The sequence below is a fragment of the Lissotriton vulgaris genome, chromosome 8 (assembly GCF_964263255.1).
Source record: "Lissotriton vulgaris chromosome 8, aLisVul1.2, whole genome shotgun sequence".
NCBI lineage: Eukaryota > Metazoa > Chordata > Amphibia > Caudata > Salamandridae > Lissotriton > Lissotriton vulgaris.
In genome coordinates this window covers 38,700,618-38,726,475 of record NC_141696.1, presented here as the reverse complement: position 1 = coordinate 38,726,475, position 25,858 = coordinate 38,700,618, and the positions used below count along the sequence as shown (strand labels likewise).

At 47.4% G+C, this 25,858-nt stretch overlaps 1 protein-coding gene across 1 annotated transcript in view; it reads left to right on the top strand.

Annotated features, from left to right (window-relative positions):
• The window catches only part of LOC147693339 (transient receptor potential cation channel subfamily M member 2-like), a 1,947,553-nt gene that overhangs the window by 1,467,488 nt on the left and 454,207 nt on the right, over positions 1-25,858 (top strand). The window contains exon 15 of the mRNA XM_086935940.1: positions 8,306-8,421. Coding sequence (XP_086792066.1) covers positions 8,306-8,421 — 116 coding nt within the window. The remainder of the gene's footprint in view (positions 1-8,305; positions 8,422-25,858) is intronic.

Here is a 25,858-nt window from a genome sequence, read left to right as displayed (position 1 = left end):
TAAAAGGTCATCTGCATACAAGACAACCTTAAGATCCAAATCTCCAATTTTAAATGGCAAAATTGAGGGTTCTTCTCTAAGGGAACAAACAAAGGGTTCAATGTACACAATAAATAATAGGGGGGACAAGGGACAACCCTGCCTAGTACCTCTTGAAATATTAAACCATTCTGATAGTGTGCCATTGACTAAAACGTTTGCACGTAGATTAACATACAAAGATTTAATGGCCTCAATAAAGTTTAATGGGAAGCCAAAGCTACGCATGGTCTCCCACAGATATTTCCAATTAACTTGATCGAAAGCCTTAGCGGCATCTATTGCAACCAGTGCCAATGGTAAGCTCTTCTCAATTGCAACATCAAAGGCTCCTATAGCTTGAAATGTGAGCTCATTGAGCTGCCTTCCAATTATAAACCTCCTCTGGTCCATGTGTATAATAGTTTTAATAATTTTTGCCATTCTAGTAGCCAGAATACCCGAAAAAACTCACGCGTCTTGCAATGGAGCCGGGTGAGGGAATGCGTTTCACAAAAATTATTGTAATTAATCCCTGCTTCCTTTTCATCCGCTTAATAGCAAATAATTGCGGAGGTGCAGACGCCCCCAAAACTGAATACAGCAAAGAATTGTGACTTCATTATTATTCAACCCAAACCAACCTAGAAGGTAACCCATCTGAATTCTTGACCGTGGCAACCTCTTAAACGTGCATGCACCTAGTGAAAGTATGCAACCCTGTTTATTATTATTTTTAGATTGGGCCATGCCATCTAACTTATACCGGCGCTGCCACGCAATCTGAACTACGGTGCACCCACCCAGGTACTTAGGCTCACTCAAAACCCAGTTTCCTTTTTCCTAAGAGTTTTGAGACCGTTGCTAATACCAATTATTCTCAACAGAATTACGAGCTCTCCACGGCATCCAGGTCCCTCCCAAGTGAAGCCTAAACCATCCCGGGTCACCAACCTGGTAGGTTTCCCAGACCTACATTCATCCCAAGCCCTGGCAATTCGCCCCACATGACTGTCCCACCAACACAAGCCTCACTTACTCACGGCTTACCCAAAGTCCTCCACCACTTTGACTCACAACTCCAATGTGCCCCATCACTGACACTTCACCCCACTCGTGTTGAATGCCCACAGTAAGTGCATGCTTCTCAGAGGGTGTGCACGGAATACGCACGCCTCATTGCCTCACCGACCACTGCGTTTCCGAATGAAAAGTCTGTTGGTACAATGTGAGCAATGACTATACAAACAATGACTATGTATATCTGTGTTTTTCTTCCTTCTTTATTTCTCCCTTTCAAAACAGGTGTTAAAAATAATTACTTTCAGGCAATATCAAATTCTTGTCCTGATGATGATCCCGTGATACTCGGGCTAGGGATCGAAACGTCGACCTCAGAGTAGTTCATACATGTACTTATATGATACCACTGTTTGTATGAATGACTCCAGGATACACTGCTAATGTATATTTAATGCCAGTGATCTGTTAGCTCACTTTTGTTTGCCTGATAACTTTTCTCACTTACCTTTACCCTCTTGTCTTGCTCCCCTCTATATGGCACAGGACTGTGCCCCAATTTAACCCTTACCATTGGGTTAATTCTTGTACCTTTGAGATCTTAAACAATTGAACTAATAAATATTCCTTGGCCGGCTGGTCAAGGAATCCTGAACTATATAGAATTCCATTGTGATCTATATCCACCATTTTTTCCCGTTATCTTTGTATGCTCAGGACCACTTGTTGTTTTGATAAATGATAATTGGGTAGGCAAATTCCCTGACCGACTCGAAGGACTAGCTGAACTCCCCAAATCTACAATTGCCCCCTCTTCCAGCACTTCCTACACTTCTTGCCCCTCCAAGGGAGAATAACGGTTTTTAAGGGGAATTTGCAGGGGGTTACTTGACAGGACTGAGGCTATATCTGAGGCTGTTCCTGTTCTTAATTCTTGTAGCTTCACAGCCTGCTCCATAATTTTAAAATAGGATTTCAGGGAGTGAGTGGGCTGTACAGAAGTCCTGGCAGGGTTTCTGGATTTCACAGTACCACTCGACTTAATGCTCTTCTTTTTGCGGAGGGTCGCAGGTACAACTTTATTCAAATTTTCTGAGGAATCCAGAATGTCCCTGACTTGAAGTGCCACCTGAGTCTGGGACCAAAGCTGATACTTATTCTTTGCAATGTATCTCCCAGTAACTGGTTCCTCTGTAGCCCTTTCCCTCCTTCTCCCTTTCGTCACCGGGGAACCCTCACTTGCCTCCTTCAGTAATTTCCAGCCCGGCACCACTTCCCCCAATGATATTGCAGGGCAAGGGAGGGGCAGAGCCATAAACCCACACTGACCTCTTCTATGCTCCTTCCTCCCCTTGCAGCAGTCCAAAACGCTGTGTTGTGCTAGAGTATCCAGAATATTAAGATGAATACTCACTCTGCTTTCTCCACTCAAATCCCCCAAACAAAAGCCAGAGCCAGAGCGAAGCTTCGCCGTTACCATCCTGATTTTTCTCCACTGCCTCGCTCGATTTCCCCCCAGGCTGCGGTGAGGCTCTGACCCAGCCCCCTACTCCTCCTCTGTCTCCCGGGCCATTCAATCTCCACAGGTCCTATTGCCTCAGCATCCTTGCATTCCGGACTTCGAGTGGGGAAAACATACACCGAAAGGCATAAAACACATCATATTAGGAGACCCCCGGGGGTTAAAAATAGTCTGCACATCTTACCGGGTGAGTTTTTATTATGCGTGAAGTCCCCTGTGCCGCCATCTCATTACTTGACACCGCGTTGCCCCGGAGCCTCCCGCGACTGGCGTTAGCCCGCCGCCATGTTCCTCCCCTCGCTCCCCACATCATCTTCATTTTCATCTAGCCCACCGAATCCCTGGGGGACATCATCGAGTGGCTGGCACGCGTCTCTCGACCTCCAACTTCCTGTTTGGCTGCCGAGGGCTGGGCGCCATCTTGAATCCCTGGATACATGGTCCTCCATATCACACGGCCCTTCTTCCCAGAATGGTTGATCAGGCCATTCTGTTACAGGAAAGCAGGAGAGGTAGTCAACGTTTCCCTGTAACCTCCCTGGGATATGCAGGGTCTGAAACGAAAAGGGCTGTAAGGCTAAGAACTATCGGAGTACTTTGGAATTGGTATCCTTGTGATTGGCTAACCAGGTAAGGGCAGTGTGATCCGTTAAAAGGAAGAATGGGCGTCCAAGTAAGTAGTAGTATAATGATTAGATGATTTATGGCTAAACATTCCTTTTCCATAGTGGCATAACGGGTTTCCCTCGGTAACAGCTTCCTACTTAGGAACAATACTGGACATAACAGATCCTGGGAATGTGGTTCAGACAGCACTGCTCCCTGTCCGCTGTCGGAAGTGTATGTTTGCAACACAAACGACTTTCTGAAGTCTGGACAGGTCGGAATAGGGGCATTACATAACAAGTGTTTTAGGGAACAGAAACTACCTTCTTGGGCTTTACTCTATTCTATCCTCACCCAGGTGTGCTTCGGTCTGAGCAAATCTGTGAGGGGACTAGGCACTTTGGAGAACTGAGGAATGAATCTGAAGTAATAACCCACCAAGCCAAGAAAGGCCAATACCTCCTTTCTGGTGGTGGGTTGGGGAATGTCCTGAATGGCGTTAACCTATTGTGTTGTGGTTGAATTGTCCATTCACTTATAGTGTACCCCAGATATTCTATCTGATGTGTGTCGTGGGTAGTATTCTTTGAGTTCAATGTATGGCCAGCTCGCGTCAAAGTATCAAAAATATTTCTCAGGTAACGTAAGTGGGTCCTCCAATCAGGGATATAAAACACTATATCATCTAAATAGTTTACCTCGTACTGTTGGTGTGCTCGTAATATGACATCCATAAGCCTTTGAAAGGTTGCTGGGGCTCCGTATAGACCGAATGGCATCACCTTGAAGTGATATAGCCCGGACGGCGAGAAAAGGCCGTCTTTTATCTGGCTGACCAAGTCAGGAGAATCTGCCAATAGCCTTTGGATAGATCAATGGTGGACATGATCTTGGCTTCGTCTAGTCTTTCTATCAGTTTGTCCATGCAGGGCATGGGGTAGTTATCGAATTTTGAGTGAGAACTTAACTGACAGAAGTCGATGCAAAAATGGAGACTCCCATCTGACTTGGATACTAATATGATGGGAGAGTGCCAATCGCTTTGGGATGGTTCAATTATATCCGCTCTAAGCATGGCCTCTATCGCCTGTTCTACCGCTGCTTGTCTAGCTTGTGGCAATGTATATGATTTAAGTTACACTATCTGTTCTTCCTGGGTGATGATGATGTAATGAGCTATCAAGGTAGTATGTCCCGGGTTACCTGAACTTAGTCCTGGGCACCTGCCCAACAGATGCCCCATTTGTTGTTGCTGATCAAGAGAGAGTTTGGGCCATATTTGGGGTTGCTCATCTCTGCCCTATCCCATTGGTACTATGGGGATGTCCAGGGATTTGGTGAGGGTCACCTGGCACACTGGATTTACTCTATTCCCTTCTTCTGAGCTGCGGTCTTCTGGGATCGCACCAAGCGGTATCACAGCATCCTGGCTTTCTCGTGGACATCCAGATACACAGGCGTCTCGTGTTGGGGAAGCCTTGCTCTCCAAGGATGCTCCTCTGTCCTCTGGGCTCCTTAGTGTGTTCTCCTGGGATCCTCCCTCAGTCTGTCCTATTCTCCAGGAGTTTTCTGCTTCCTCCGTTTGTCGCCCGATGTGGCGTGCTTCTCCTCCGACATTGTGGTCTTTGCTGCTCCTTGCTCCAACAAATGCCTCAGCCGTCCACGCCGTCTTTCTTTGCACCTCACCCGCCTACTCCCTGGGTGACGTCATCAATTGGCTGGCAGGCTTCTCTTAACTGCCGACTTCCTTGTTTGGCTGCCAAGGGCTCGGCGCCATCTTGGAGTCCCGGCTACTAGGAGCTTCATATCACATTCACATATAGTTCCAAACTTTACTTTGTTATTCATTTTACCAGGCTGGCCATGAGTACTTACGCAGGAGGAGGTTCACCTATAAATTGGGAAAGGAGCGGAGGCTAGTGCAGTGCCTCATGATATCTTTGAGCAGAATGTTATTTATTAATTAGAAGTTCTCTATGACATGATCCATAACACAGGGATATCAGAGCACTTTAAAGAACTAAAGAAGGTCCAATATTACAAAGATGCATAATAATCCAAAGATAACACTTATAAAATCATTAAGATTTTAGAACGCAAGACAGGATGGCCGATTGAGAGGAAGCTTACACCGTGAGCTCCTGAGGACAGGGATCACATTTGGTATATATTCTTTGAATGCTCATGCCATCCACCCACCATCCTCCCACTGCTTAGGCTGGAACAGAAGACAGCTATACCTGTATCTTGGGGACTTCATTCTGACGCCGGATTCGGGTAGTGTTTGGTCCAAAGTCCACTGACCTGTTCCCGCGGTCGATGGTGCCGGACTCCCCTGCAGCCTTGCAGAGTGCCCTGTGCGTGCCGTGGCACTGTTAGGGAGTTTGCAGTGGGGGCTTGGATGTCCATGGTACGCTGCCTGCTGTCCCGTCAGGTGGACCCAAAAAGGTTGAGGCTGTCTGCTTGTGGGCCACAGATCCCTCCTGTTGGGCGCAGCCACCAGGGGCTGTTACCCTCTGCACTTCTGCTGCCGAACCATCCTCCTCTGCCTGGTCGAGTAAGTGGAGGAGCAGCTGCTGCTTACGAAGGTGAGGCTATCCGCTTCTGGTCTGCGGCTCCCTCCTTGTTGGGCGCTGCCACCAGGGGCTGTATCTCCCTGCATTTATGTTACAGTACCCTCCACCTCTGCCTGGCTGGGTGAGTGGAATTGGAGGAGCTGCTGGGACGGGGGGGCTTGAGAGCTGCGTCTCTCGGGAGTGGAGTGCCCATCAAGTGTCTCTCTGGCACCTGCATTGCGCCGGCTCTGCCTGCTCTGACTCTCCATGCCACTGACATTAATATATGAGTGGAGGCTGTTCGGTCTCATCAGAGCGTGTTATGGAGAATTGCGTACTGGAAATGGCGACAACATCCTTCTTCACCTCATTTAATCCAACTAAGACAGGCTAGAAAAAATACAATAAAAGCATTCTAAATTCTAAAAAAGACTTCTTTAGGAAAGAACTGGATAATGCAAAAACAGACTGGGGAAACTTTTCGAACTGCTGAAAGATCAATCCAATAAAACAGCCAAATCTGCACCAACAGCTACAAAATAGAACATAAGCAGCAAAGAATGTTCCTCCTTCTTTACATCCAAAGCCATATCGATGGAGGTGGAGCTCAAAAAGACAGACAAATACCCTTTGATCAAAATGAGCACCCCAGCTAAGCCTCAATATTAACCAGCGCCGAAAAGGCTTAAAAACAATCCTTTATGGTCAGAATTCAAGCCTGTCATTGACACAGATATTACAAAGATGACCTTGTCCATAACACCAAACAATCACTTGAACGATCCTCTACCTGCAAATTGTTGGTCTACAATAAACCATCTGCTCATCCGCTCCCGGACAAAGATTAATAATGCTTCGCTATCGCAAGGCTCACTTCTGGACTGCCTAAAAACAGGGCAAGTCACTCCAATCTTAAACAAAACAACATAGAACCCCTTAGACCTTAACAACTTTAGACCAGTAACAAAAATTACCATGCTAGCTAATGCCTTGGAAAAATATGTACAACAACAACTGAGCCAACACATCTCTGAATTCAAACTGCTGAATGACTTCCAATCAGGATTTAGACCAAACCACAGTACTGAAACAGCAATTAGCCACATCGTGGAAAATACTTTACTTGCCCTTGATTGCAAAGAAACCTGCTCAACCTTTCATCGGCTTTCAACACTGTAAACCAAGCCAAAATACTAGATCGCCTGAAAAAAGGATGGGCTTGGAGGGTACAGTCCTAAGGTTGTCTGGCTTGTTCTTAGAGAACAGATCGCAAAATTTCATAGTGAACCAAACACTATCTGCTTCATCCAGAAATTGTATTGGAGTACCAAAGGGCTCTACACTTTCCCCTGCTCTATTCAATCTGTACGTAGAGCTACTCACAGAATTCTTACAGCAAGTAAACATCTCCTTCCACATGTACACAGATGATAGACAGCTGTACATCAAGATCACATTGATAGAAGAGATCGGTATCATGAACCAGGCAATAAAGAAAACCGTCCATTGGCTAACTAGTAATCACTTCAAGCTTAACCCGCATAAAACTGAATTCCTTCTGATTTTCCCCCAGAAAAGCGCTACAAATATCTTGGAGTGGACCAAACTAATCACAGTGCTGAACTGTATTCTGAGGATTGTAGATTCAACCAAATCACTGGGAATTATGCTAGACAAAAAGCTGAACATGCTTACACATATTAACACAATGGCAAAAATTGCCTGTTTCCATTTAAGCTGCCTCAGAAAACAGAAAACGTTCATAAATAACAGCAGTTCAGGCACTAGTCATATCAAGGATCGGTCTATGGTTGCACAGCTCTAGCCAGTCTTTCCAAGATTTCAACAGCTTCACTAAAAGCCTGTTTTAATACGGCCAAAAGACTTATAACGGGATCCAGTAAATTCGACCACATCGCACCTCATCTGAAAGCGCTCAACTGACTGCCTTACAAAGCAAGAATACAACTAAAAATGGCATGTATCACTCACAAAGGGATACGCACAAACCACCAATGTACCTAACCCAGTAAATCACACTATCAGGAGGATGCCGGGTTTCCCGTAGTCATGGAGATCTTTTACTGGAAACGGCCCTCTTCCGTAAGAAGAGAACTTATGACCAAGACTTCTCTGGTGCAGCACCAAGAATTTGGAATGCTCTCCCCCCTAAAATTAGAAACATTTCTTCCATCTCTGCTTTTAAAAATGAATCCAAATCCTTTTTTGATGAGCAAATTCCTTTCATAACTTTAGCAGACCTGACATTATCAGAGGACCTTCTTGTTCACACACATGCTACTACACATCGACCACTAACTGGTCTTGTATATATGACTGTTAAAGCACAAATGTTTCTCTCACAGATCAATGTACAATTACTTATGACTTTGTAGCATAACTGTTTCTAGTAACTTGCTGGACATTGATTAGGTATACTGAAACTGCATGGCGTTTATGTTGTTCTAAGTTTAAAGGTAAGCAAATGTAAAAAGCTCTGATAGCCTATTTAGGGTCATGTTCGTGCTCTATAAAACACCAAATAAATAAATAAATTAACACAGAGTATTCTTGTCTTTGGTAGCTCTTCTACGACCACGAAGGCAGTTTTGTGGATAAATGCAAATTGTACATCAGCGAATTCTGGAACCAGATGGATGTTGTGGCGACTATTTTCTTCGCAGTTGGCCTAATCTTCAGGTTGGTATCATTGTTGCTTCTTTGACCTGGACAGTGCATTTATCTTATTTAGTGATGTCTTTAAGGGCATAGTCCACACTCTGTGCCGGACCCCAAACTCTTCGTAGAGTAACTAAGGTTCCAGAGCCAACAAGGTGACACTGCAAAGCAGCCTTTACCACGTTCTGCCATTGGTAAACTGAAGACACGCTGCAGGCAGTTACCCAAGCTGTGAATTCATGTGGTATTTGTGAATTGTAGATATCGCCTCTAGGTCTTTGGATCCTGGGCATGGCGGGACCTGTGGGGAATGAGGATGTTATTCATTAAGGTACTGATTCAGAAGGTATGGTGAGGTTCTGGAAATGGGATAGGGCTTTCTGTACCAGTTTCAATATAACCTTGGAGCAGAGTCCATACTTTAACATTTTCAGCAGCTTCATAGAGATGCTTGATAATCTAAAATGTCAAAAGTGGTACTCAAGCCCCTGATCCCCATTACAATTGATTAGTATTTGCCATTTGCCGATTAAGTGTGTATTCATCTGACTTTGGGGAGGAGACGGGACAGGGTTGATGCTCACCCCACTGGGCTACACAAGACTGTAAACGCCCATATGCTTACCCTAATGACCCTGTTGGTTATATTAATATGTTCACTATTGATAAACCCTTGCGATTAGGTGACAGTTGCGCTGCCTATTCCAATTCCTCCTCCACCTCTTGTTCTTTCTCACCTTTATTTTTCCTTTTATGTTACCTTCCAACGTATGTCATTTATTCATTCCTATGGTATTTTGTGGGAATAATGGTCTGTATTTTACATGCTAACTGCCTTGTGTCTTCGGTCCCCTGTGCATTTATTCTTGTTTTTTCTTTTATTCTCTCTTCTGTACTGTTTTATTGTTATAAAACTCCATAAATAAAGGTTTGCTTTTTTAAAGGGTGTGTTCTTAAGTTTTTCTTCTCTATCAGGATACGTCATCTAGGGACTAAGTGGCTGACCTTCAAACCTAGCCACCTGGGTTCTAATCCTGGCTTTCACACTTTAATAAAGAGTACTGTGTTTTGTTCAAATCAAGCTAGTATGCTTCTAGTGTTGCAACATTTAACACATGTATAGGTTGCTCCTAGTGTTGCCACACAAGGGCATAGGTTGCTTCTAGTATTGCCACTAGTGTTGCTACATGAGTGCATAGGTTGCTTCTTGTGTTGCCACACATTACTGCCCCTTCATTTTACACTCAAATGTTGCTTTTGAGAAGTTAGGTCTGGCTTAATAGTGGCGCTGTATAAAGGCCTCATGTTGCAACACAACATACACAAAATATGTCTTTTTGTCATCTTTAGCCATTGGCTTTTTTGAATGACCCCTCTTGATGTACTGATTAATAGGACTGTCAATCAGTTCTTGAATCAGCCATTCAAATTTTTGGGATGTTCACATTAGAGAACAAATAGTTTGTTTTCTTTGTGAACACTTCTCCAATCAGCATTCAAAATTATCTTACATCCAACATACTCCTTCATTGTTAATATTAATAATTTATGCTGTGTGCCACCTCTGCTCTTTGTGCCCCACCACCAGGTCTTCTGTCCTGCTTTGGAGAGCCATTCCTAGCCCACATTCTGACCAAATGTGAGGCCCATGCATGCCTGCAATGAGAGATGAGGCGTTGTCACTCGTGACAGTCATGATATGACCACCCCAAACCTCCAAGAAGCCCACCCAGTAATAAACTGCCTACTTGCATGATTAATATTTAAAACAGCTTCAGTGCCCGTCATACATCAGACATGGAGCAGACTGACTGGTGTACTGAGGTTCATACTGCTGTGGTTATGCAAACTTGGGTACTTACAATCATTTCCACACTTGATTCTCATGGTACGAGGGCAGGCGGTCACAGGCTTCATAGGCAGGTAGCATGGGGGCCAAGCTCAGAACTCAACAGACAAGAGAGCCCGCAGTGTTCGGTCAGGATCGTCTTCACTTCTCTTCACGGCCAGCCGGTTTAGGATGCCCCACACCCCAGGAACATGCTGGACTTCTCCTTTTGGACAGTCTCTTCTACTGAAAGGCAATGCACTCTCCTTTCTTCTATGTGCTGGCAGGCGTTCTAGGCAGAACCTCATCGTCTCCAGCATGTTTCAGGTTTTAGGTGATGTCCCTTTACCTTTGGGAGACTAGCTTTCTTGCAGAAACCAGACCCGGTCTCTCATCAGTCTTCGAGTATGTGAAGCGTGCTCTTCCATGGTTATGAAAAATTTGGAATTAAACTTAATAGTTGAATGGGCCGTAACTACGATTGCCCATGCTGTAAGATGGACAGATCCTCTTCCATTATTGTAGAAGAATGCTGCCCAATTAATACATTCTGAATGTCAATGTGGTCATACCGTTGTCATACCATTGTCAACCACCGCCCAAAGCCTTTTCTATGTTAACTCTGTCAATTTCACGCAATCTATCTGCAGCTTCCTGTTGAAAGATTTTCCAAATGTCATTATGGACAGCATACAAGAAGCATTTACGATGTCGTTTCTGGGGACCTAGCAACAATGCCTCAAAACCATGTCTTCTGAGAGTAGGGACAAGTGTTGTTTCACCCGTGACAGTGTTGAGGATTTTAGACAATCTAGGCATAAATTCACAACACTGTATGATGTTACTACCCCTGGATGTTCTCGTTGTACGTAGCGTAAGCCAGGCCTATGAATACTAACTAAACCCTTCGGTGGTACCTTTGAATCTTGACTGACGCCCATTTGTGTCAATAGACCAAACTACCCATCCCTTCCAATTGGGGTCTGATGAATTGTGTGAGACATCATACATGATGTCATCTAGTATACTCTCACCATTTTCTGTATAGTTTTGCCATCCCTCGAAATGTGAAATAGAGGGAATAGGAGGTGTGTTCAAGTCCTTAATCTTGGCTAACCCAAGACAGGAATTTCGTTTCACAGTGTTGTTCTGGAAGATTATTTGTTGTGGTATCAGACATGCTGTAAATAGTATACACACAAGAAGGGGTGGAGAGATTAAAGTTCACGTGTAACAACACAAAACAGAAAAAAATACATCTGTTTTGAAAAACTGCCCTTACTCACACACCGAAGTGTGTGACATGCTTCATCATCGGGTCTGCTTACAAAACGCCCTGGTGTAGCCACACTCAGGGTGGAGCATAAGGGAGGAGGTAAAAATAATAAATGAAAGACCACAAGACACAATACAATCACAAATACCACATATATGGTGATTGATCAGTGAATATCACCCTGCAGTAATATTCACTTAGGACAGGTCTCTCTGTTCATGATGAGATGACGTATGAGGTTTCAGTACCAAGTTCACCTGTGATACTTTGGAGCAATTTGGGAGACGATGTTTATTCATGAGCAAGGAAAAGGCAGTCACTAAACCTATCCAGAATAGTAGGAACAGTATACCAGTTGCTATCCAGAGCTTCAGCCATGTTGAGACTACGTATGTCTTTTTCAGCCAAAGGTAGAAATCATGAAGTTGGTTTTTGCAGGAAACTGTAGCTAGTGGTGACTCATGTTCACTTGGATCAAGAGAAAAATTGTCAAAATCGATGAAGTACCTAGATGTAGTTTGATCTATGTTTGGTAGCTCAGCAGGTTTTGTTGAACTTGCAGATCTCTCCTGTAGAGGCATATTGACGTAGATGTCGGTGGTAGGCTGAATTGATATATGTGTTTCATGTGTGCTTTGATGTTCAATTTCAAGAGGAACAAGTTTCATTTCATTGTTGGAAACACCATTATACCGTATAGAAGGCTCTTCAAATGTCATCACTCTTTCTGTCTGAACTTCCTCTATTGTAGCAAGAGGAGAGCTGCGGCTACCCAGGAGCCCATGTGGCCTGCTATTCAGGATGGGCCACATATTGTGATTTGATCAGGTCAATGAAGACGAATCTCTTATCTTTTTTGCCAGCAAGAGGCAGAAGTACGGTTCTTGTTCCTTTCAACAGCCAAGACAGTTACAGCAGTTCTGTAGGATGGCTCAAATTCTTTCTTGTCCACTATCTTTTCTCTTACCAGATCCCTGACTTTTGGGATCCAGACAGGTCTTACTGTAGTAACCAGGCAGATAAAGGAGTTTAAAAGCTGGTTACTTTATTGGCTACATGGGTAGCAGAGCCAGAAGGACCAGCTCTACAAACAGCTCCCAGAGGAATGAAACAGAACATTCTACTGCCAGGAGACATACATTCTAAAGCCCAATACCTCATAATATTAAAGACATGTTTAAAGGTACAATTACATGACATAAACATACACTTAAATGAGATACATCACAACATATTGTCTCCTCCTCCAACAACAACAAAAAAAAGCAAAAAAAAAACTTTGAACTGTAACTAGCAGGTTTAACAATGTTTCTAGAACTTTTCCTGTAACATGTTTGGTTGCACCCAAAAGGACCAACTTCCGCTAAACATGAGTAGGCATTTTATCTGAACCTTCACCACCCTGTTAAGGTTCCACCAATGACCACCATCATCTTTAACCCCTTCCACGCTGATGACGAGCTGGGCTCGTCATGGCGTAGCCTCCTCGCACGCTGATGACGAGCCCAGCTCATCACGTAACATGCGATTTAAAAAATCTCAGCGTGCGAGCGGAATTCCGCTAGCGCGCATGAGGTTAACAGCATTTCCAAGAATTTGTATAACTTTGACTGGTGCACTGAATTTGCTGTCTCCTTTTTTTATGATTCATAAAAGGGGGTTGGGATGAACAGAGTGTCTGAATTAAGCAGACCACTCTTACCCAGTCAAAAGATCAGGGCTTGATCCATCACCGTTTTTTAGCTCACTGCACCATCCCAGCTCAGAACTTGGCTATATGCAAATTAGTCTGACACTGGCCCAGTGCATCATGGGAACAGGGCAGACCAAACTACCAAGCCAATTCTTATACTGGGAAGGAAACAAGCTTCCGGGGACCGGTTTCTGGCATTTCAGCCGTCTTCGGCCCGGCTTGCTTGAATCCTGATGGTGCAATGAGCAAGGGACTCACATCTGAGTATACCCTTCCACGCTTATGGTGGACACAAATGATTCATAAAAGGGGGTGGGGATGAACAGAGTGTCTGAATTAAGCAGACCACTCTTACCCAGTCCAAAGATCAGGGCTTGATCCATCACCGTTTTTTAGCTCACTGCACCATCCCAGCTCAGAACTTGGCTATATGCAAATTAGGCTGACCCTGGCCCAGTGCATCATGGGAACAGGGCAGACCAAACTACCAAGCCAATTCTTATACTGGGAAGGAAACAAGCTTCCGGGGACCGGTTTCTGGCATTTCAGCCGTCTTCGGCCCGGCTTGCTTGAATCCTGATGGTGCAATGAGCAAGGGACTCACATCTGAGTATACCCTTCCACGCTTATGGTGGACAAAAATGATTCATAAAAGGGGGTGGGGATGAACAGAGTGTCTAAATTAAGCAGACCACTCTTACCCAGTCCAAAGATCAGGGCTTGATCCATCACCGTTTTTTAGCTCACTGCACCATCCCAGCTCAGAACTTGGCTATATGCAAATTAGTCTGACACTGGCCCAGTGCATCATGGGAACAGGGCAGACCAAACTACCAAGCCAATTCTTATACTGGGAAGGAAACAAGCTTCCGGGGACCGGTTTCTGGCATTTCAGCCGTCTTCGGCCCGGCTTGCTTGAATCCTGATGGTGCAATGAGCAAGGGACTCACATCTGAGTATACCCTTCCACGCTTATGGTGGACAAAAATGATTCAGAAAAGGGGGTGGGGATGAACAGAGTGTCTGAATTAAGCAGACCACTCTTACCCAGTCCAAAGATCAGGGCTTGATCCATCACCGTTTTTTAGCTCACTGCACCATCCCAGCTCAGAACTTGGCTATATGCAAATTAGGCTGACCCTGGCCCAGTGCATCATGGGAACAGGGCAGACCAAACTACCAAGCCAATTCTTATACTGGGAAGGAAACAAGCTTCCGGGGACCGGTTTCTGGCATTTCAGCCGTCTTCGGCCCGGCTTGCTTGAATCCTGATGGTGCAATGAGCAAGGGACTCACATCTGAGTATACCCTTCCACGCTTATGGTGGACAAAAATGATTCATAAAAGGGGGTGGGGATGAACAGAGTGTCTGAATTAAGCAGACCACTCTTACCCAGTCCAAAGATCAGGGCTTGATCCATCACCGTTTTTTAGCTCACTGCACCATCCCAGCTCAGAACTTGGCTATATGCAAATTAGTCTGACCCTGGCCCAGTGCATCATGGGAACAGGGCAGACCAAACTACCAAGCCAATTCTTATACTGGGAAGGAAACAAGCTTCCGGGGACCGGTTTCTGGCATTTCAGCCGTCTTCGGCCCGGCTTGCTTGAATCCTGATGGTGCAATGAGCAAGGGACTCACATCTGAGTATACCCTTCCACGCTTATGGTGGACAAAAATGATTCAGAAAAGGGGGTGGGGATGAACAGAGTGTCTGAATTAAGCAGACCACTCTTACCCAGTCCAAAGATCAGGGCTTGATCCATCACCGTTTTTTAGCTCACTGCACCATCCCAGCTCAGAACTTGGCTATATGCAAATTAGGCTGACCCTGGCCCAGTGCATCATGGGAACAGGGCAGACCAAACTACCAAGCCAATTCTTATACTGGGAAGGAAACAAGCTTCCGGGGACCGGTTTCAGGCATTTCAGCCGTCTTCGGCCCGGCTTGCTTGAATCCTGATGGTGCAATGAGCAAGGGACTCACATCTGAGTATACCCTTCCACGCTTATGGTGGACAAAAATGATTCATAAAAGGGGGTGGGGATGAACAGAGTGTCTGAATTAAGCAGACCACTCTTACCCAGTCCAAAGATCAGGGCTTGATCCATCACCGTTTTTTAGCTCACTGCACCATCCCAGCTCAGAACTTGGCTATATGCAAATTAGTCTGACCCTGGCCCAGTGCATCATGGGAACAGGGCAGACTAAACTACCAAGCCAATTCCTATACTGGGAAGGAAACAAGCTTCCGGGGACCGGTTTCTGGCATTTCAGCCGTCTTCGGCCTGGCTTGATTGAATCCTGATGGTGCAATGAGCAAGGGACTCACATCTGAGTATACCCTTCCACGCTTGTGGTGGACAAAAATGATTCATAAAAGGGGGTGGGGATGAACAGAGTGTCTGAATTAAGCAGACCACTCTTACCCAGTCCAAAGATCAGGGCTTGATCCATCACCGTTTTTTAGCTCACTGCACCATCCCAGCTCAGAACTTGGCTATATGCAAATTAGTCTGACCCTGGCCCAGTGCATCATGGGAACAGGGCAGACCAATCTACCAAGCCAATTCTTATACTGGGAAGGAAACAAGCTTCCGGGGACCGGTTTCTGGCATTTCAGCCGTCTTCGGCCCGGCTTGCTTGAATCCTGATGGTGCAATGAGCAAGGGACTCACATCTGAGTATACCCTTCCACGCTTATGGTGGACAAAAATGATTCATAAAAGGGGGTGGTGATGAACAGAGTGTCTGAATTAAGCAGACCACTCTTACCCAGTCCAAAGATCAGGGCTTGATCCATCACCGTTTTTTAGCTCACTGCACCATCCCAGCTCAGAACTTGGCTATATGCAAATTAGTCTGACCCTGGCCCAGTGCATCATGGGAACAGGGCAGACCAAACTACCAAGCCAATTCTTATACTGGGAAGGAAACAAGCTTCCGGGGACCGGTTTCTGGCATTTCAGCCGTCTTCGGCCCGGCTTGCTTGAATCCTGATGGTGCAATGAGCAAGGGACTCACATCTGAGTATACCCTTCCACGCTTATGGTGGACAAAAATGATTCAGAAAAGGGGGTGGGGATGAACAGAGTGTCTGAATTAAGCAGACCACTCTTACCCAGTCCAAAGATCAGGGCTTGATCCATCACTGTTTTTTAGCTCACTGCACCATCCCAGCTCAGAACTTGGCTATATGCAAATTAGTCTGACCCTGGCCCAGTGCATCATGGGAACAGGGCAGACCAAACTACCAAGCCAATTCTTATACTGGGAAGGAAACAAGCTTCCGGGGACCGGTTTCAGGCATTTCAGCCGTCTTCGGCCCGGCTTGCTTGAATCCTGATGGTGCAATGAGCAAGGGACTCACATCTGAGTATACCCTTCCACGCTTATGGTGGACAAAAATGATTCATAAAAGGGGGTGGGGATGAACAGAGTGTCTGAATTAAGCAGACCACTCTTACCCAGTCCAAAGATCAGGGCTTGATCCATCACCGTTTTTTAGCTCACTGCACCATCCCAGCTCAGAACTTGGCTATATGCAAATTAGTCTGCCCTGGCCCAGTGCATCATGGGAACAGGGCAGACCAAACTACCAAGCCAATTCTTATACTGGGAAGGAAACAAGCTTCCGGGGACCGGTTTCTGGCATTTCAGCCGTCTTCGGCCCGGCTTGCTTGAATCCTGATGGTGCAATGAGCAAGGGACTCACATCTGAGTATACCCTTCCACGCTTGTGGTGGACAAAAATGATTCATAAAAGGGGGTGGGGATGAACAGAGTGTCTGAATTAAGCAGACCACTCTTACCCAGTCCAAAGATCAGGGCTTGATCCATCACCGTTTTTTAGCTCACTGCACCATCCCAGCTCAGAACTTGGCTATATGCAAATTAGTGTGACCCTGGCCCAGTGCATCATGGGAACAGGGCAGACCAAACTACCAAGCCAATTCTTATACTGGGAAGGAAACAACTTCCAGGGACCGGTTTCTGGCATTTCAGCCGTCTTCGGCCCGGCTTTCTTGAATCCTGATGGTGCAATGAGCAAGGGACTCACATCTGAGTATACCCTTCCACGCTTGTGGTGGACAAAAATGATTCATAAAAGGGGGTGGGGATGAACAGAGTGTCTGAATTAAGCAGACCACTCTTACCCAGTCCAAAGATCAGGGCTTGATCCATCACCTTTTTTTAGCTCACTGCACCATTCCAGCTCAGAACTTGGCTATATGCAAATTAGTCTGACCCTGGCCCAGTGCATCATGGGAACAGGACAGACCAAACTACCAAGCCAATTGTTATACTGGGAAGGAAACAAGCTTCCGGGGACCGGTTTCTGGCATTTCAGCCGTCTTCGGCCCGGCTTGCTTGAATCCTGATGGTGCAATGAGCAAGGGACTCACATCTGAGTATACCCTTCCACGCTTATGGTGGACAAAAATGATTCATAAAAGGGGGTGGGGATGAACAGAGTGTCTGAATTAAGCAGACCACTCTTACCCAGTCCAAAGATCAGGGCTTGATCCATCACCGTTTTTTAGCTCACTGCACCATCTCAGCTCAGAACTTGGCTATATGCAAATTAGTCTGACCCTGGCCCAGTGCATCATGGGAACAGGGCAGACCAAACTATCAAGCCAATTCTTATACTGGGAAGGAAACAAGCTTATGGGGACCGGTTTCTGGCATTTCAGCCGTCTTCGGCCCGGCTTGCTTGAATCCTGATGGTGCAATGAGCAAGGGACTCACATCTGAGTATACCCTTCCACGCTTGTGGTGGAAAAAAATGATTCATAAAAGGGGGTGGGGATGAACAGAGTGTCTGAATTAAGCAGACCACTCTTACCCAGTCCAAAGATCAGGGCTTGATCCATCACCGTTTTTTAGCTCACTGCACCATCCCAGCTCAGAACTTGGCTATATGCAAATTAGTGTGACCCTGGCCCAGTGCATCATGGGAACAGGGCAGACCAAACTACCAAGCCAATTCTTTTTTTTTTTTTTTTTTTTTTTTATTTGTTTATCATGCAAAAATAACAGCACATTACAATGTACGAGGAGCCCTTCGCCTACAACCCTTCACGGGCCGGCAGTGGTCTGCCTCGCCACAATCATGACACTTACATATAGCAAGCAGCAGGACCTATAGATCAAGGTTTAGGTCTCAGTAGCAATACGGATCAAGCAGGGCTACCCCCGCCCGCTAGTCCTGTCTGCGTTACGGTGTGCACTGCGTGTATACAAACAAAACTGTACATTTTTATCATTTTCTCCCAACCAAAACCCCATCCCATGAACCCCCCCACCCCACAACTGGTCGCACAGGCAGGGGTGTGAAAGCGTCTCCCACCCATTGACATACTATAGTGTAGTGCGCGGCTCTATCCGGGCTCTATGTGCGGGTCACTGTCTTGGTCTTCCCCCTCCCCCTCAGTGGATGCATCCTCGTCTATTCTGGAGGTTAGGTAAGTCTGGTATAGCCCCCAGAAGTTTTTGGGGCGGCTTCGGGGCGGGAGGAGCTCGCTGTATGCGTCTGCCTGAGTGTTGCAGTATTTCATGTCACTAGACTACCTCTTCAGTGTAGGAAGGGGCCCCCTCATCCAGCACAGTGCCACTACTCTTTTCGCAAGGAGCATGCCCATGCTCACCAGCTTCCTCACCGTGACGGGTATCTCCTTTGTGTATCCCATCAGCGCGAGGGCCGGGTTAAGTGTCAAGTCCAACTCCACTATATTGCTAAGTTCTGCAAATACGCAGGCCCAGAACTTCTGAACTCCTGGGCACCACCAGGCTAAATGCAGGAAGTCCGCCACTGGAGCATGACATCTCTCACAGCGTGGCGTGTCCCGTAGGCCGTACCTGTGCAATCGCTCCGGCGTGTGGTACACCCGCTGCAAGAATTTAAAGTGGATCAAACGGTGCCGCCCGTTCAGGGAAATGCGCCTGGAGGCCGCGCAGCAGTACCCCCACATGCCGTCGTCAATTGGAGTCCCTAGATCAGTCTGCCAGGCTAGTCGCGCCCTAGTGTAGTGTAGTGCAGTGTGCTCATGACCTATCCTATAAAGCCTAGAAATCAGTTTCTTCGGGTTCTCAGTATCTATGATGTATACTAGTTCCGGGACTTCAGGGGGTTCTTCCAGGTCGGGGCCCAATAGATCCAGCAGCGCACTTCTCGCCCTATGATACTGGAAACGTTGAAGCACTGAGGTACGCTCCCCCCCGTGCGCGAGCTGTTCCCACGTCTTCACCTTCCCTTGCACAAAGAGGTCACCCATGGTGCGTGCGCCTAATTCGTTGAGGGCCTTGTACACACCAGGTTCCGCCAATGTTGGGAGCCATAGCGCCCATTGTATCGGCATGTTGGATGCGTACATCAGTACTTTGTCCTGTCGCTGCAATATAGAATGCCAGGCATGGTTAGTGGACAGGAGAGAGTCCAGTACTCCCACCCTGCGGTCCTTGGGTCCGCATATGGTCGCTGGAAGTGGGGTGGGATCCGCGAACAGTCGCTCCAGGATCACATGCGGGATGTCCCGGTCTCCATGAATCCAGGTGTGGAGATGGGAGGCCTGCGCAATCCTGTAGTAGCGCTCCAGGTCTGGAGCAGCCAGACCTCCCTGCTCGTATGGCAATTGTAACACCTTCCATTGCACTCTAGGTTGCTTTCCAGCCCACGCCAGTCTCACTAGTAATTTGTTCATGGTCGCAAAGAAAGCCTTCGAAAGGACCATCGGGAGGTTATTGAAGAGAAACAGAAATCTCGGGAGGATTACCATTTTCATCATAGCTATTCTGCCCATCAGCGACAGCGGAAGCTTGATCCAAAGCTCCACGTCGTCCACAAGTTTACTGTAGGCAACCCCGTAGTTCTCCCTTATCATCACATCAGGATCTGTATGGAGCATGATGCCCAAATACCTCACCGGTTCTGTGGACCATTGGAGCGGGTAATCCATCTCGAAAGGCTCGGTGATAGGGGTCAGCGGGAAGGCCACTGATTTTGGCCAGTTGACCTTTAGTCCCGAGAGTGCGCCAAACCTCACCACTTCCCTCAAGACCGAAGACAAGTTATTGGCCGGGTCTCTGATGTACAACAGAGTGTCATCCGCGTACGTGGATATGCCAATCTTGTAAGTAGGGTAGCTGATGGCTTCATAGGAGTGGTATTCCCGCATTGCGCACACCAGTGGTTCCGCCACCAGTGCATATAGTAGCGGGGAGAGGGGGCACCCCTGTCTCGTGCCTCTGCTAATGGCGATCGACTCCGAGACCGCGTCCCCCAGCCTGATCCTCGCCGTAGGCATATGGTAGAGCGCGCCCAGGAGTTGGAGGAATAGCTCCCCCAGTCCCAGCCTCTTCAGCACCTTACGCATGAAGGGCCACTCCACAGAGTCAAAGGCCTTCTCCATATCGAGGAAGACCGCCATGGCTTTAGTATCATGCCTAGTGTGCTGCATGGCCCCCATGACAGTGCGGATGTTGTAAGTGAGGTTCCTAGCTGGGATAAACCCTGCCTGTTCCGGGGCTACCAACTCCGGTGCTACCAGTGCCAGTCTGGTCGCCAGGACCTTAGCATAAAGCTTAGCGTCCACATTCAGAAGGGAAAGGGGGCGGTATGAACCTGGAAGATCAGGAGGCTTGCCCGGCTTCAATATTGTGACGATGAGCGCCTCTCTCATCGAGGGCGGCATAGCGCCGTACTCGCATATCTCGTCAAAGAGGGTGGAGAGGTAAGGCAACAGCTTGTCCTTGTATGCCTTATAGAATGCCACCGTCAGTCCGTCAATCCCGGACGCACTTTCGGACCTCATGGTGTCTAGCGCGTCCGATATCTCCTCACGGAGTATAGGGGACATCAGGAATTCCCTCTGCCAGTTCTCGAGAAACGGCACCTTAATGTAGTCTAAATAGTTGTCAATTTGGTCTTCCACCCCAGTGATCTTGGTAGTATATAGGTCCTCATAGAATCTCCGAAATTCCGCTAGAATGTCATCCTCCGTATTGACTCTCTCCCCCCCCGGGGTTTGCAGTTCCGGGATTGTCTGCCTGCGCCTAGTGCCCTTCATTATCCTAGCCAGCAGTGCCCCAGGCCGTTCTCCTTCTCCATAAGAGCGCGCTGTCGCGTACTTTCCTAGATGTCTAACCTCTCTATCCGCCTCCTCCTGAAACTCTTTCAGTAGGCCCTGCAAGGACTCATTCCCGAGTGGCGTCGGGTCCAGTAGCTGGCGGCGTTCACAGTCCGCGATCTGCCCCTCAAGATACTTAAGCCTGTTCCTAATCGCTTTGAGGACACTGGAGTGTTTTGCCATGACTACCCCCCTGACATACACTTTGAATGCCTCCCAGACTGTACCAAAACTGTCCACTGAGCCTACGTTAGTGGCGAAATAGGTATCTATGTCCTCCCCCAGGTCAGCCCTAAACGCCTCATCTAGTAGTGAGTATGGCGGGAAGCGCCACGTGAACGGAGGGATCCTCTGCTTGGGAGTGGTCAGTACTAGAACTACTGGGGAGTGGTCCGACAGGGTGCGGGGGAGCACCCTGCAGCCCCTAACCATGGGGAGCAGCGTGTGTGTGGACAGCCAGTAATCTATCCTGGTATGGATGTTATGGTACGCGGAGTAGTGTGTGTATCCCCCCTTGTCGTTGTGCCTATCTCTCCAAACGTCTACCAGCCCTAGACGCAACATTTCAGCCTGCATCTGCAGAGCGGCCGCCGCCGGGCGCCGGGGGGGGCCCGCCGACCTATCCATCTCTGCATTAAATGTGAAGTTGAAGTCCCCCCCCCAAAGCATTCTATCCGCGGGGCATGCAGCGCAGTGGCCCGCCACTGCCGCATAGAAGTCAGGGGAGTCGTAGTTCGGGCCATAGATATTCATGATTAGCATGTCGTGGCCCTTGCCTACGCACCTGCTCAACACAAACCTTCCCTCCGGGTCTGCTTTCAGTAGTGTGAGAGACAACTTGGATTTCGGGTTGACCCATGTAAGAACCCCCCTTGCGTGTGTGGTGAAGCCCGCGTAAGTGGCGTTACCCTGAAGCCCCCTGTGCGTGAGCATCTTGCTGGTGTCGGGCAAGTGAGTTTCCTGCAAAAGCGCCAGGTCTATGTGGTGTCGGAGTAGGTACTGCAGCACCTTGCGGAGTTTTCGGTAATCATTTAGCCCCCTAACGTTCCATGTAACAGCCTTGAGAGTCTCTGTGTCACTCAGTAAGTCATCATGTGATGCATCAACCATTGTCCCTAAAGAAGCATATCAATGTCAAAGCCCTACCATACATCACCCCCCTCCGTCCGCAGCATCCGCCTACGCCCTCCGAGGTGCACAACATTTCAGAGCACAGTTTGGACCCCCCCCCCGAACAGTTCTGAACCCATAACCCCCATCTCCCCCCCACCCACAGTCAACCAACCCCAACCTGGTGTGACCGAGTCCTCCAACTCTCGCTTCCCCCCGCCTCCCACAGTCACCCAACCCCCAACCTGGTGTGACCGAAGTTCCAGTGCCCCTCCCCCCCCCACATTCCAGCCCATGCAACAATTCCCCATACCAGCTCGATCCGAGCCGTAACCGCAGTATGCGCTGGGGCAGAGGTAGCCTGTGTAGTTCTTTTGTCGTCCTCTTCCCTACTAGGACTATCAAACAGTGTCCTTCCGCTTGCCCCTTCGCCAGCGCCCCGTTAACAAGATTTAGCAGTGTCTTCGAAGCTCCACATTTCACCAATGTGTGCGAGTTTTCACCCCACCATCCCAGCTCAGAACTTGGCTATATGCAAATTAGTCTGACCCTGGCCCAGTGCATCATGGGAACAGGGCAGACCAAACTACCAAGCCAATTCTTATACTGGGAAGGAAACAAGCTTCCGGGGACCGGTTTCTGGCATTTCAGCCGTCTTCGGCCCGGCTTGCTTGAATACTGAAGGTGCAATGAGCAAGGGACTCACATATGAGTATACCCTTCCACGCTTATGGTGGACAAAAATGATTCATAAAAGGGGGTGGGGATGAACAGAGTGTCTGAATTAAGCAGACCACTCTTACCCAGTCCAAAGATCAGGGCTTGATCCCCGGTAGCTTGTCTCCTTTCTGGTGAAGAATTGGCTTGGTAGTTTAGTCTGCCCTGTTCCCATGATGCACTGGGCCAGGGACAGACTGATTTGCATATAGCCAGGTTCTGAGCTGGGATGGGGCAGTGGGATAAGAGTGGTCTGCTTAATTCAGACACTCTGTTCATCACCACCCCCTTTTCTGAATCGTTTTTGGCCACTAATGGTGTGACAGGGTATACTCAGACATGAGTCCCTTTCTCACTGCTCCATCAGGATTCAAGCAAGCCGGGCCGAAGACGGCTGAAATGCCAGAAACCGGTCCCCGGTAGCTTGTCTCCTTTCTGGTGAAGAATTGGCTTGGTATTTTAGTCTGCCCTGTTCCCATGATGCACTGGGCCAGGGACAGACTGATTTGCATATAGCCAGGTTCTGAGCTGGGATGGGGCAGTGAGATAAATAACGGTGATGGATCAAGCCCTGATCTTTGGACTGGGTAAGAGTGGTCTGCTTAATTCAGACACTCTGTTCATCACCACCCCCTTTTCTGAATCGTTTTTGGCCACTATAGGTGTGGCAGGGTATACTCAGACATGAGTCCCTTTCTCTCTGCTCCATCAGGATTCAAGCAAGCCGGGCCGAAGACGGCTGAAATGCCAGAAACCGGTCCCCGGTAGCTTGTCTCCTTTCTGGTGAAGAATTGGCTTGGTAGTTTAGTCTGCCCTGTTCCCATGATGCACTGGGCCAGGGATAGACTGATTTGCATATAGCCAGGTTCTGAGCTGGGATGGGGCAGTGAGATAAATAACGGTGATGGATCAAGCCCTGATCTTTCGACTGGGTAAGAGTGGTCTGCTTAATTCAGACACTCTGTTCATCACCACCCCCTTTTCTGAATCGTTTTTGGCCACTATAGGTGTGGCAGGGTATACTCAGACATGATTCCCTTTCTCACTGCTCCATCAGCATTCAAGCAAGCCGGGCCGAAGACGGCTGAAATGCCAGAAACCGGTCCTCCGGTAGCTTGTCTCCTTTCTGGTGAAGAATTGGCTTGGTAGTTTAGTCTGCCCTGTTCCCATGATGCACTGGGCCAGGGACAGACTGATTTGCATATAGCCAGGTTCTGAGCTGGGATGGGGCAGTGAGATAAATAACGGTGATGGATCAAGCCCTGATCTTTGGACTGGGTAAGAGTGGTCTGCTTAATTCAGACACTCTGTTCATCACCACCCCCTTTTCTGAATCGTCCTTTTTTTTATGAACAGCAGTTTTAATTTCGATCATGTCTCCCACGTTAAGTGGAACTACTTTACCATACTTGCGTGAATCAAACCATTGCTTCTGTTTAGCTTGAGCAAGAGATAAGTTTTCACTCGCTAAAGACATCAGCTGGGCAACATCAGATTCAGACCTGGCCAACTTGCTCATCCAGGCAGGTCTAAAACTGGTGTTAAGCTTACGTCCCTGAAAAAGATCAAAAGGCGAAACCTCCGTAGAAGAGTGTGGTGGAGTTCTGTAAAACCACACCATTGTGTTTAGAGCCTTGTAAATATCATGACCACCAGCTCTGGCCCACTTAATATACTCCCCCACCACCTGATTCATCTGCTCAACTAACCCATTAGTTTGTGGGTGGTAGAGGGAGCTCTTGTAGTGTTTGACACCTGACTCAACAAGAAAAGCTTCAAATTCTGTGCTGACAAACTGTTTTCCCTTGTCCAAGACCAGATTCTCAGGAACACCTTCTCTCAACCACACATCTTTGGGAAACTCCACAACAGTTTTCGTGTTAGCCTCCTTCACCATTTTCACCTCTGGCCATTTTGATGCATAATGCATGAGGACCAAGATGAACCGATATTCCAGAGGAAGAAATGTGTACGGCCCCATGACATCAATACCCAGTTTCATCCAGGGACCTTTGGGATACTCAATTGGGATCAAAGGAGGAACAGAAACTTTCAAACTTTTGTCAGCCGCACAACAGACACAACAATTAGCAACCACCAGATTAATCTCAGCGTCCATACTTGGCCACCAATATGTGTCCCGGATGGGCTGCTTGGTGAGAGTAGAGACAATATGGCCTTCATGAGCCCTAGCAACAATAGTTTTACGGAAGACACCAGGAGGTACAAACGTGTCCCTACTCAGCAGCAAACCATCTTCTATGGATCCTCGATCTTCCATAAAGGCTGGAGAGAGAATGGAAGAGCTTTTTCTCTTGACCACTCATTTCTAACATAAGTAAAGACTTCACGAATCACACAGTCGTATTCCAATGCCTGGACCCATTCAGTCTCCGAACCCAGATCAAGATCAGGAAGGTCTAAAACAGCAACTAGGCAGTCATCACAGTCCTCATTAGAAAAGTCATCTAGATTGACTTCATCATGTTCATTCACCTTGATAGGGAAATGGGAAAGGAAATTTGCCTGTCCATTTTTCCCACCAGAAATGTATTCCACTCTGAACTGGTACTGCAAACGTTTTGTTACCATACGCATAATTCTCGGAGAACAGCACTTACTTAAACCCCCCCCAAAATGTTTACGAGTGGCTTAGGATCCATTAAGAGTGAAAACACTTACCCCAGATGTAAGGTCAAAACA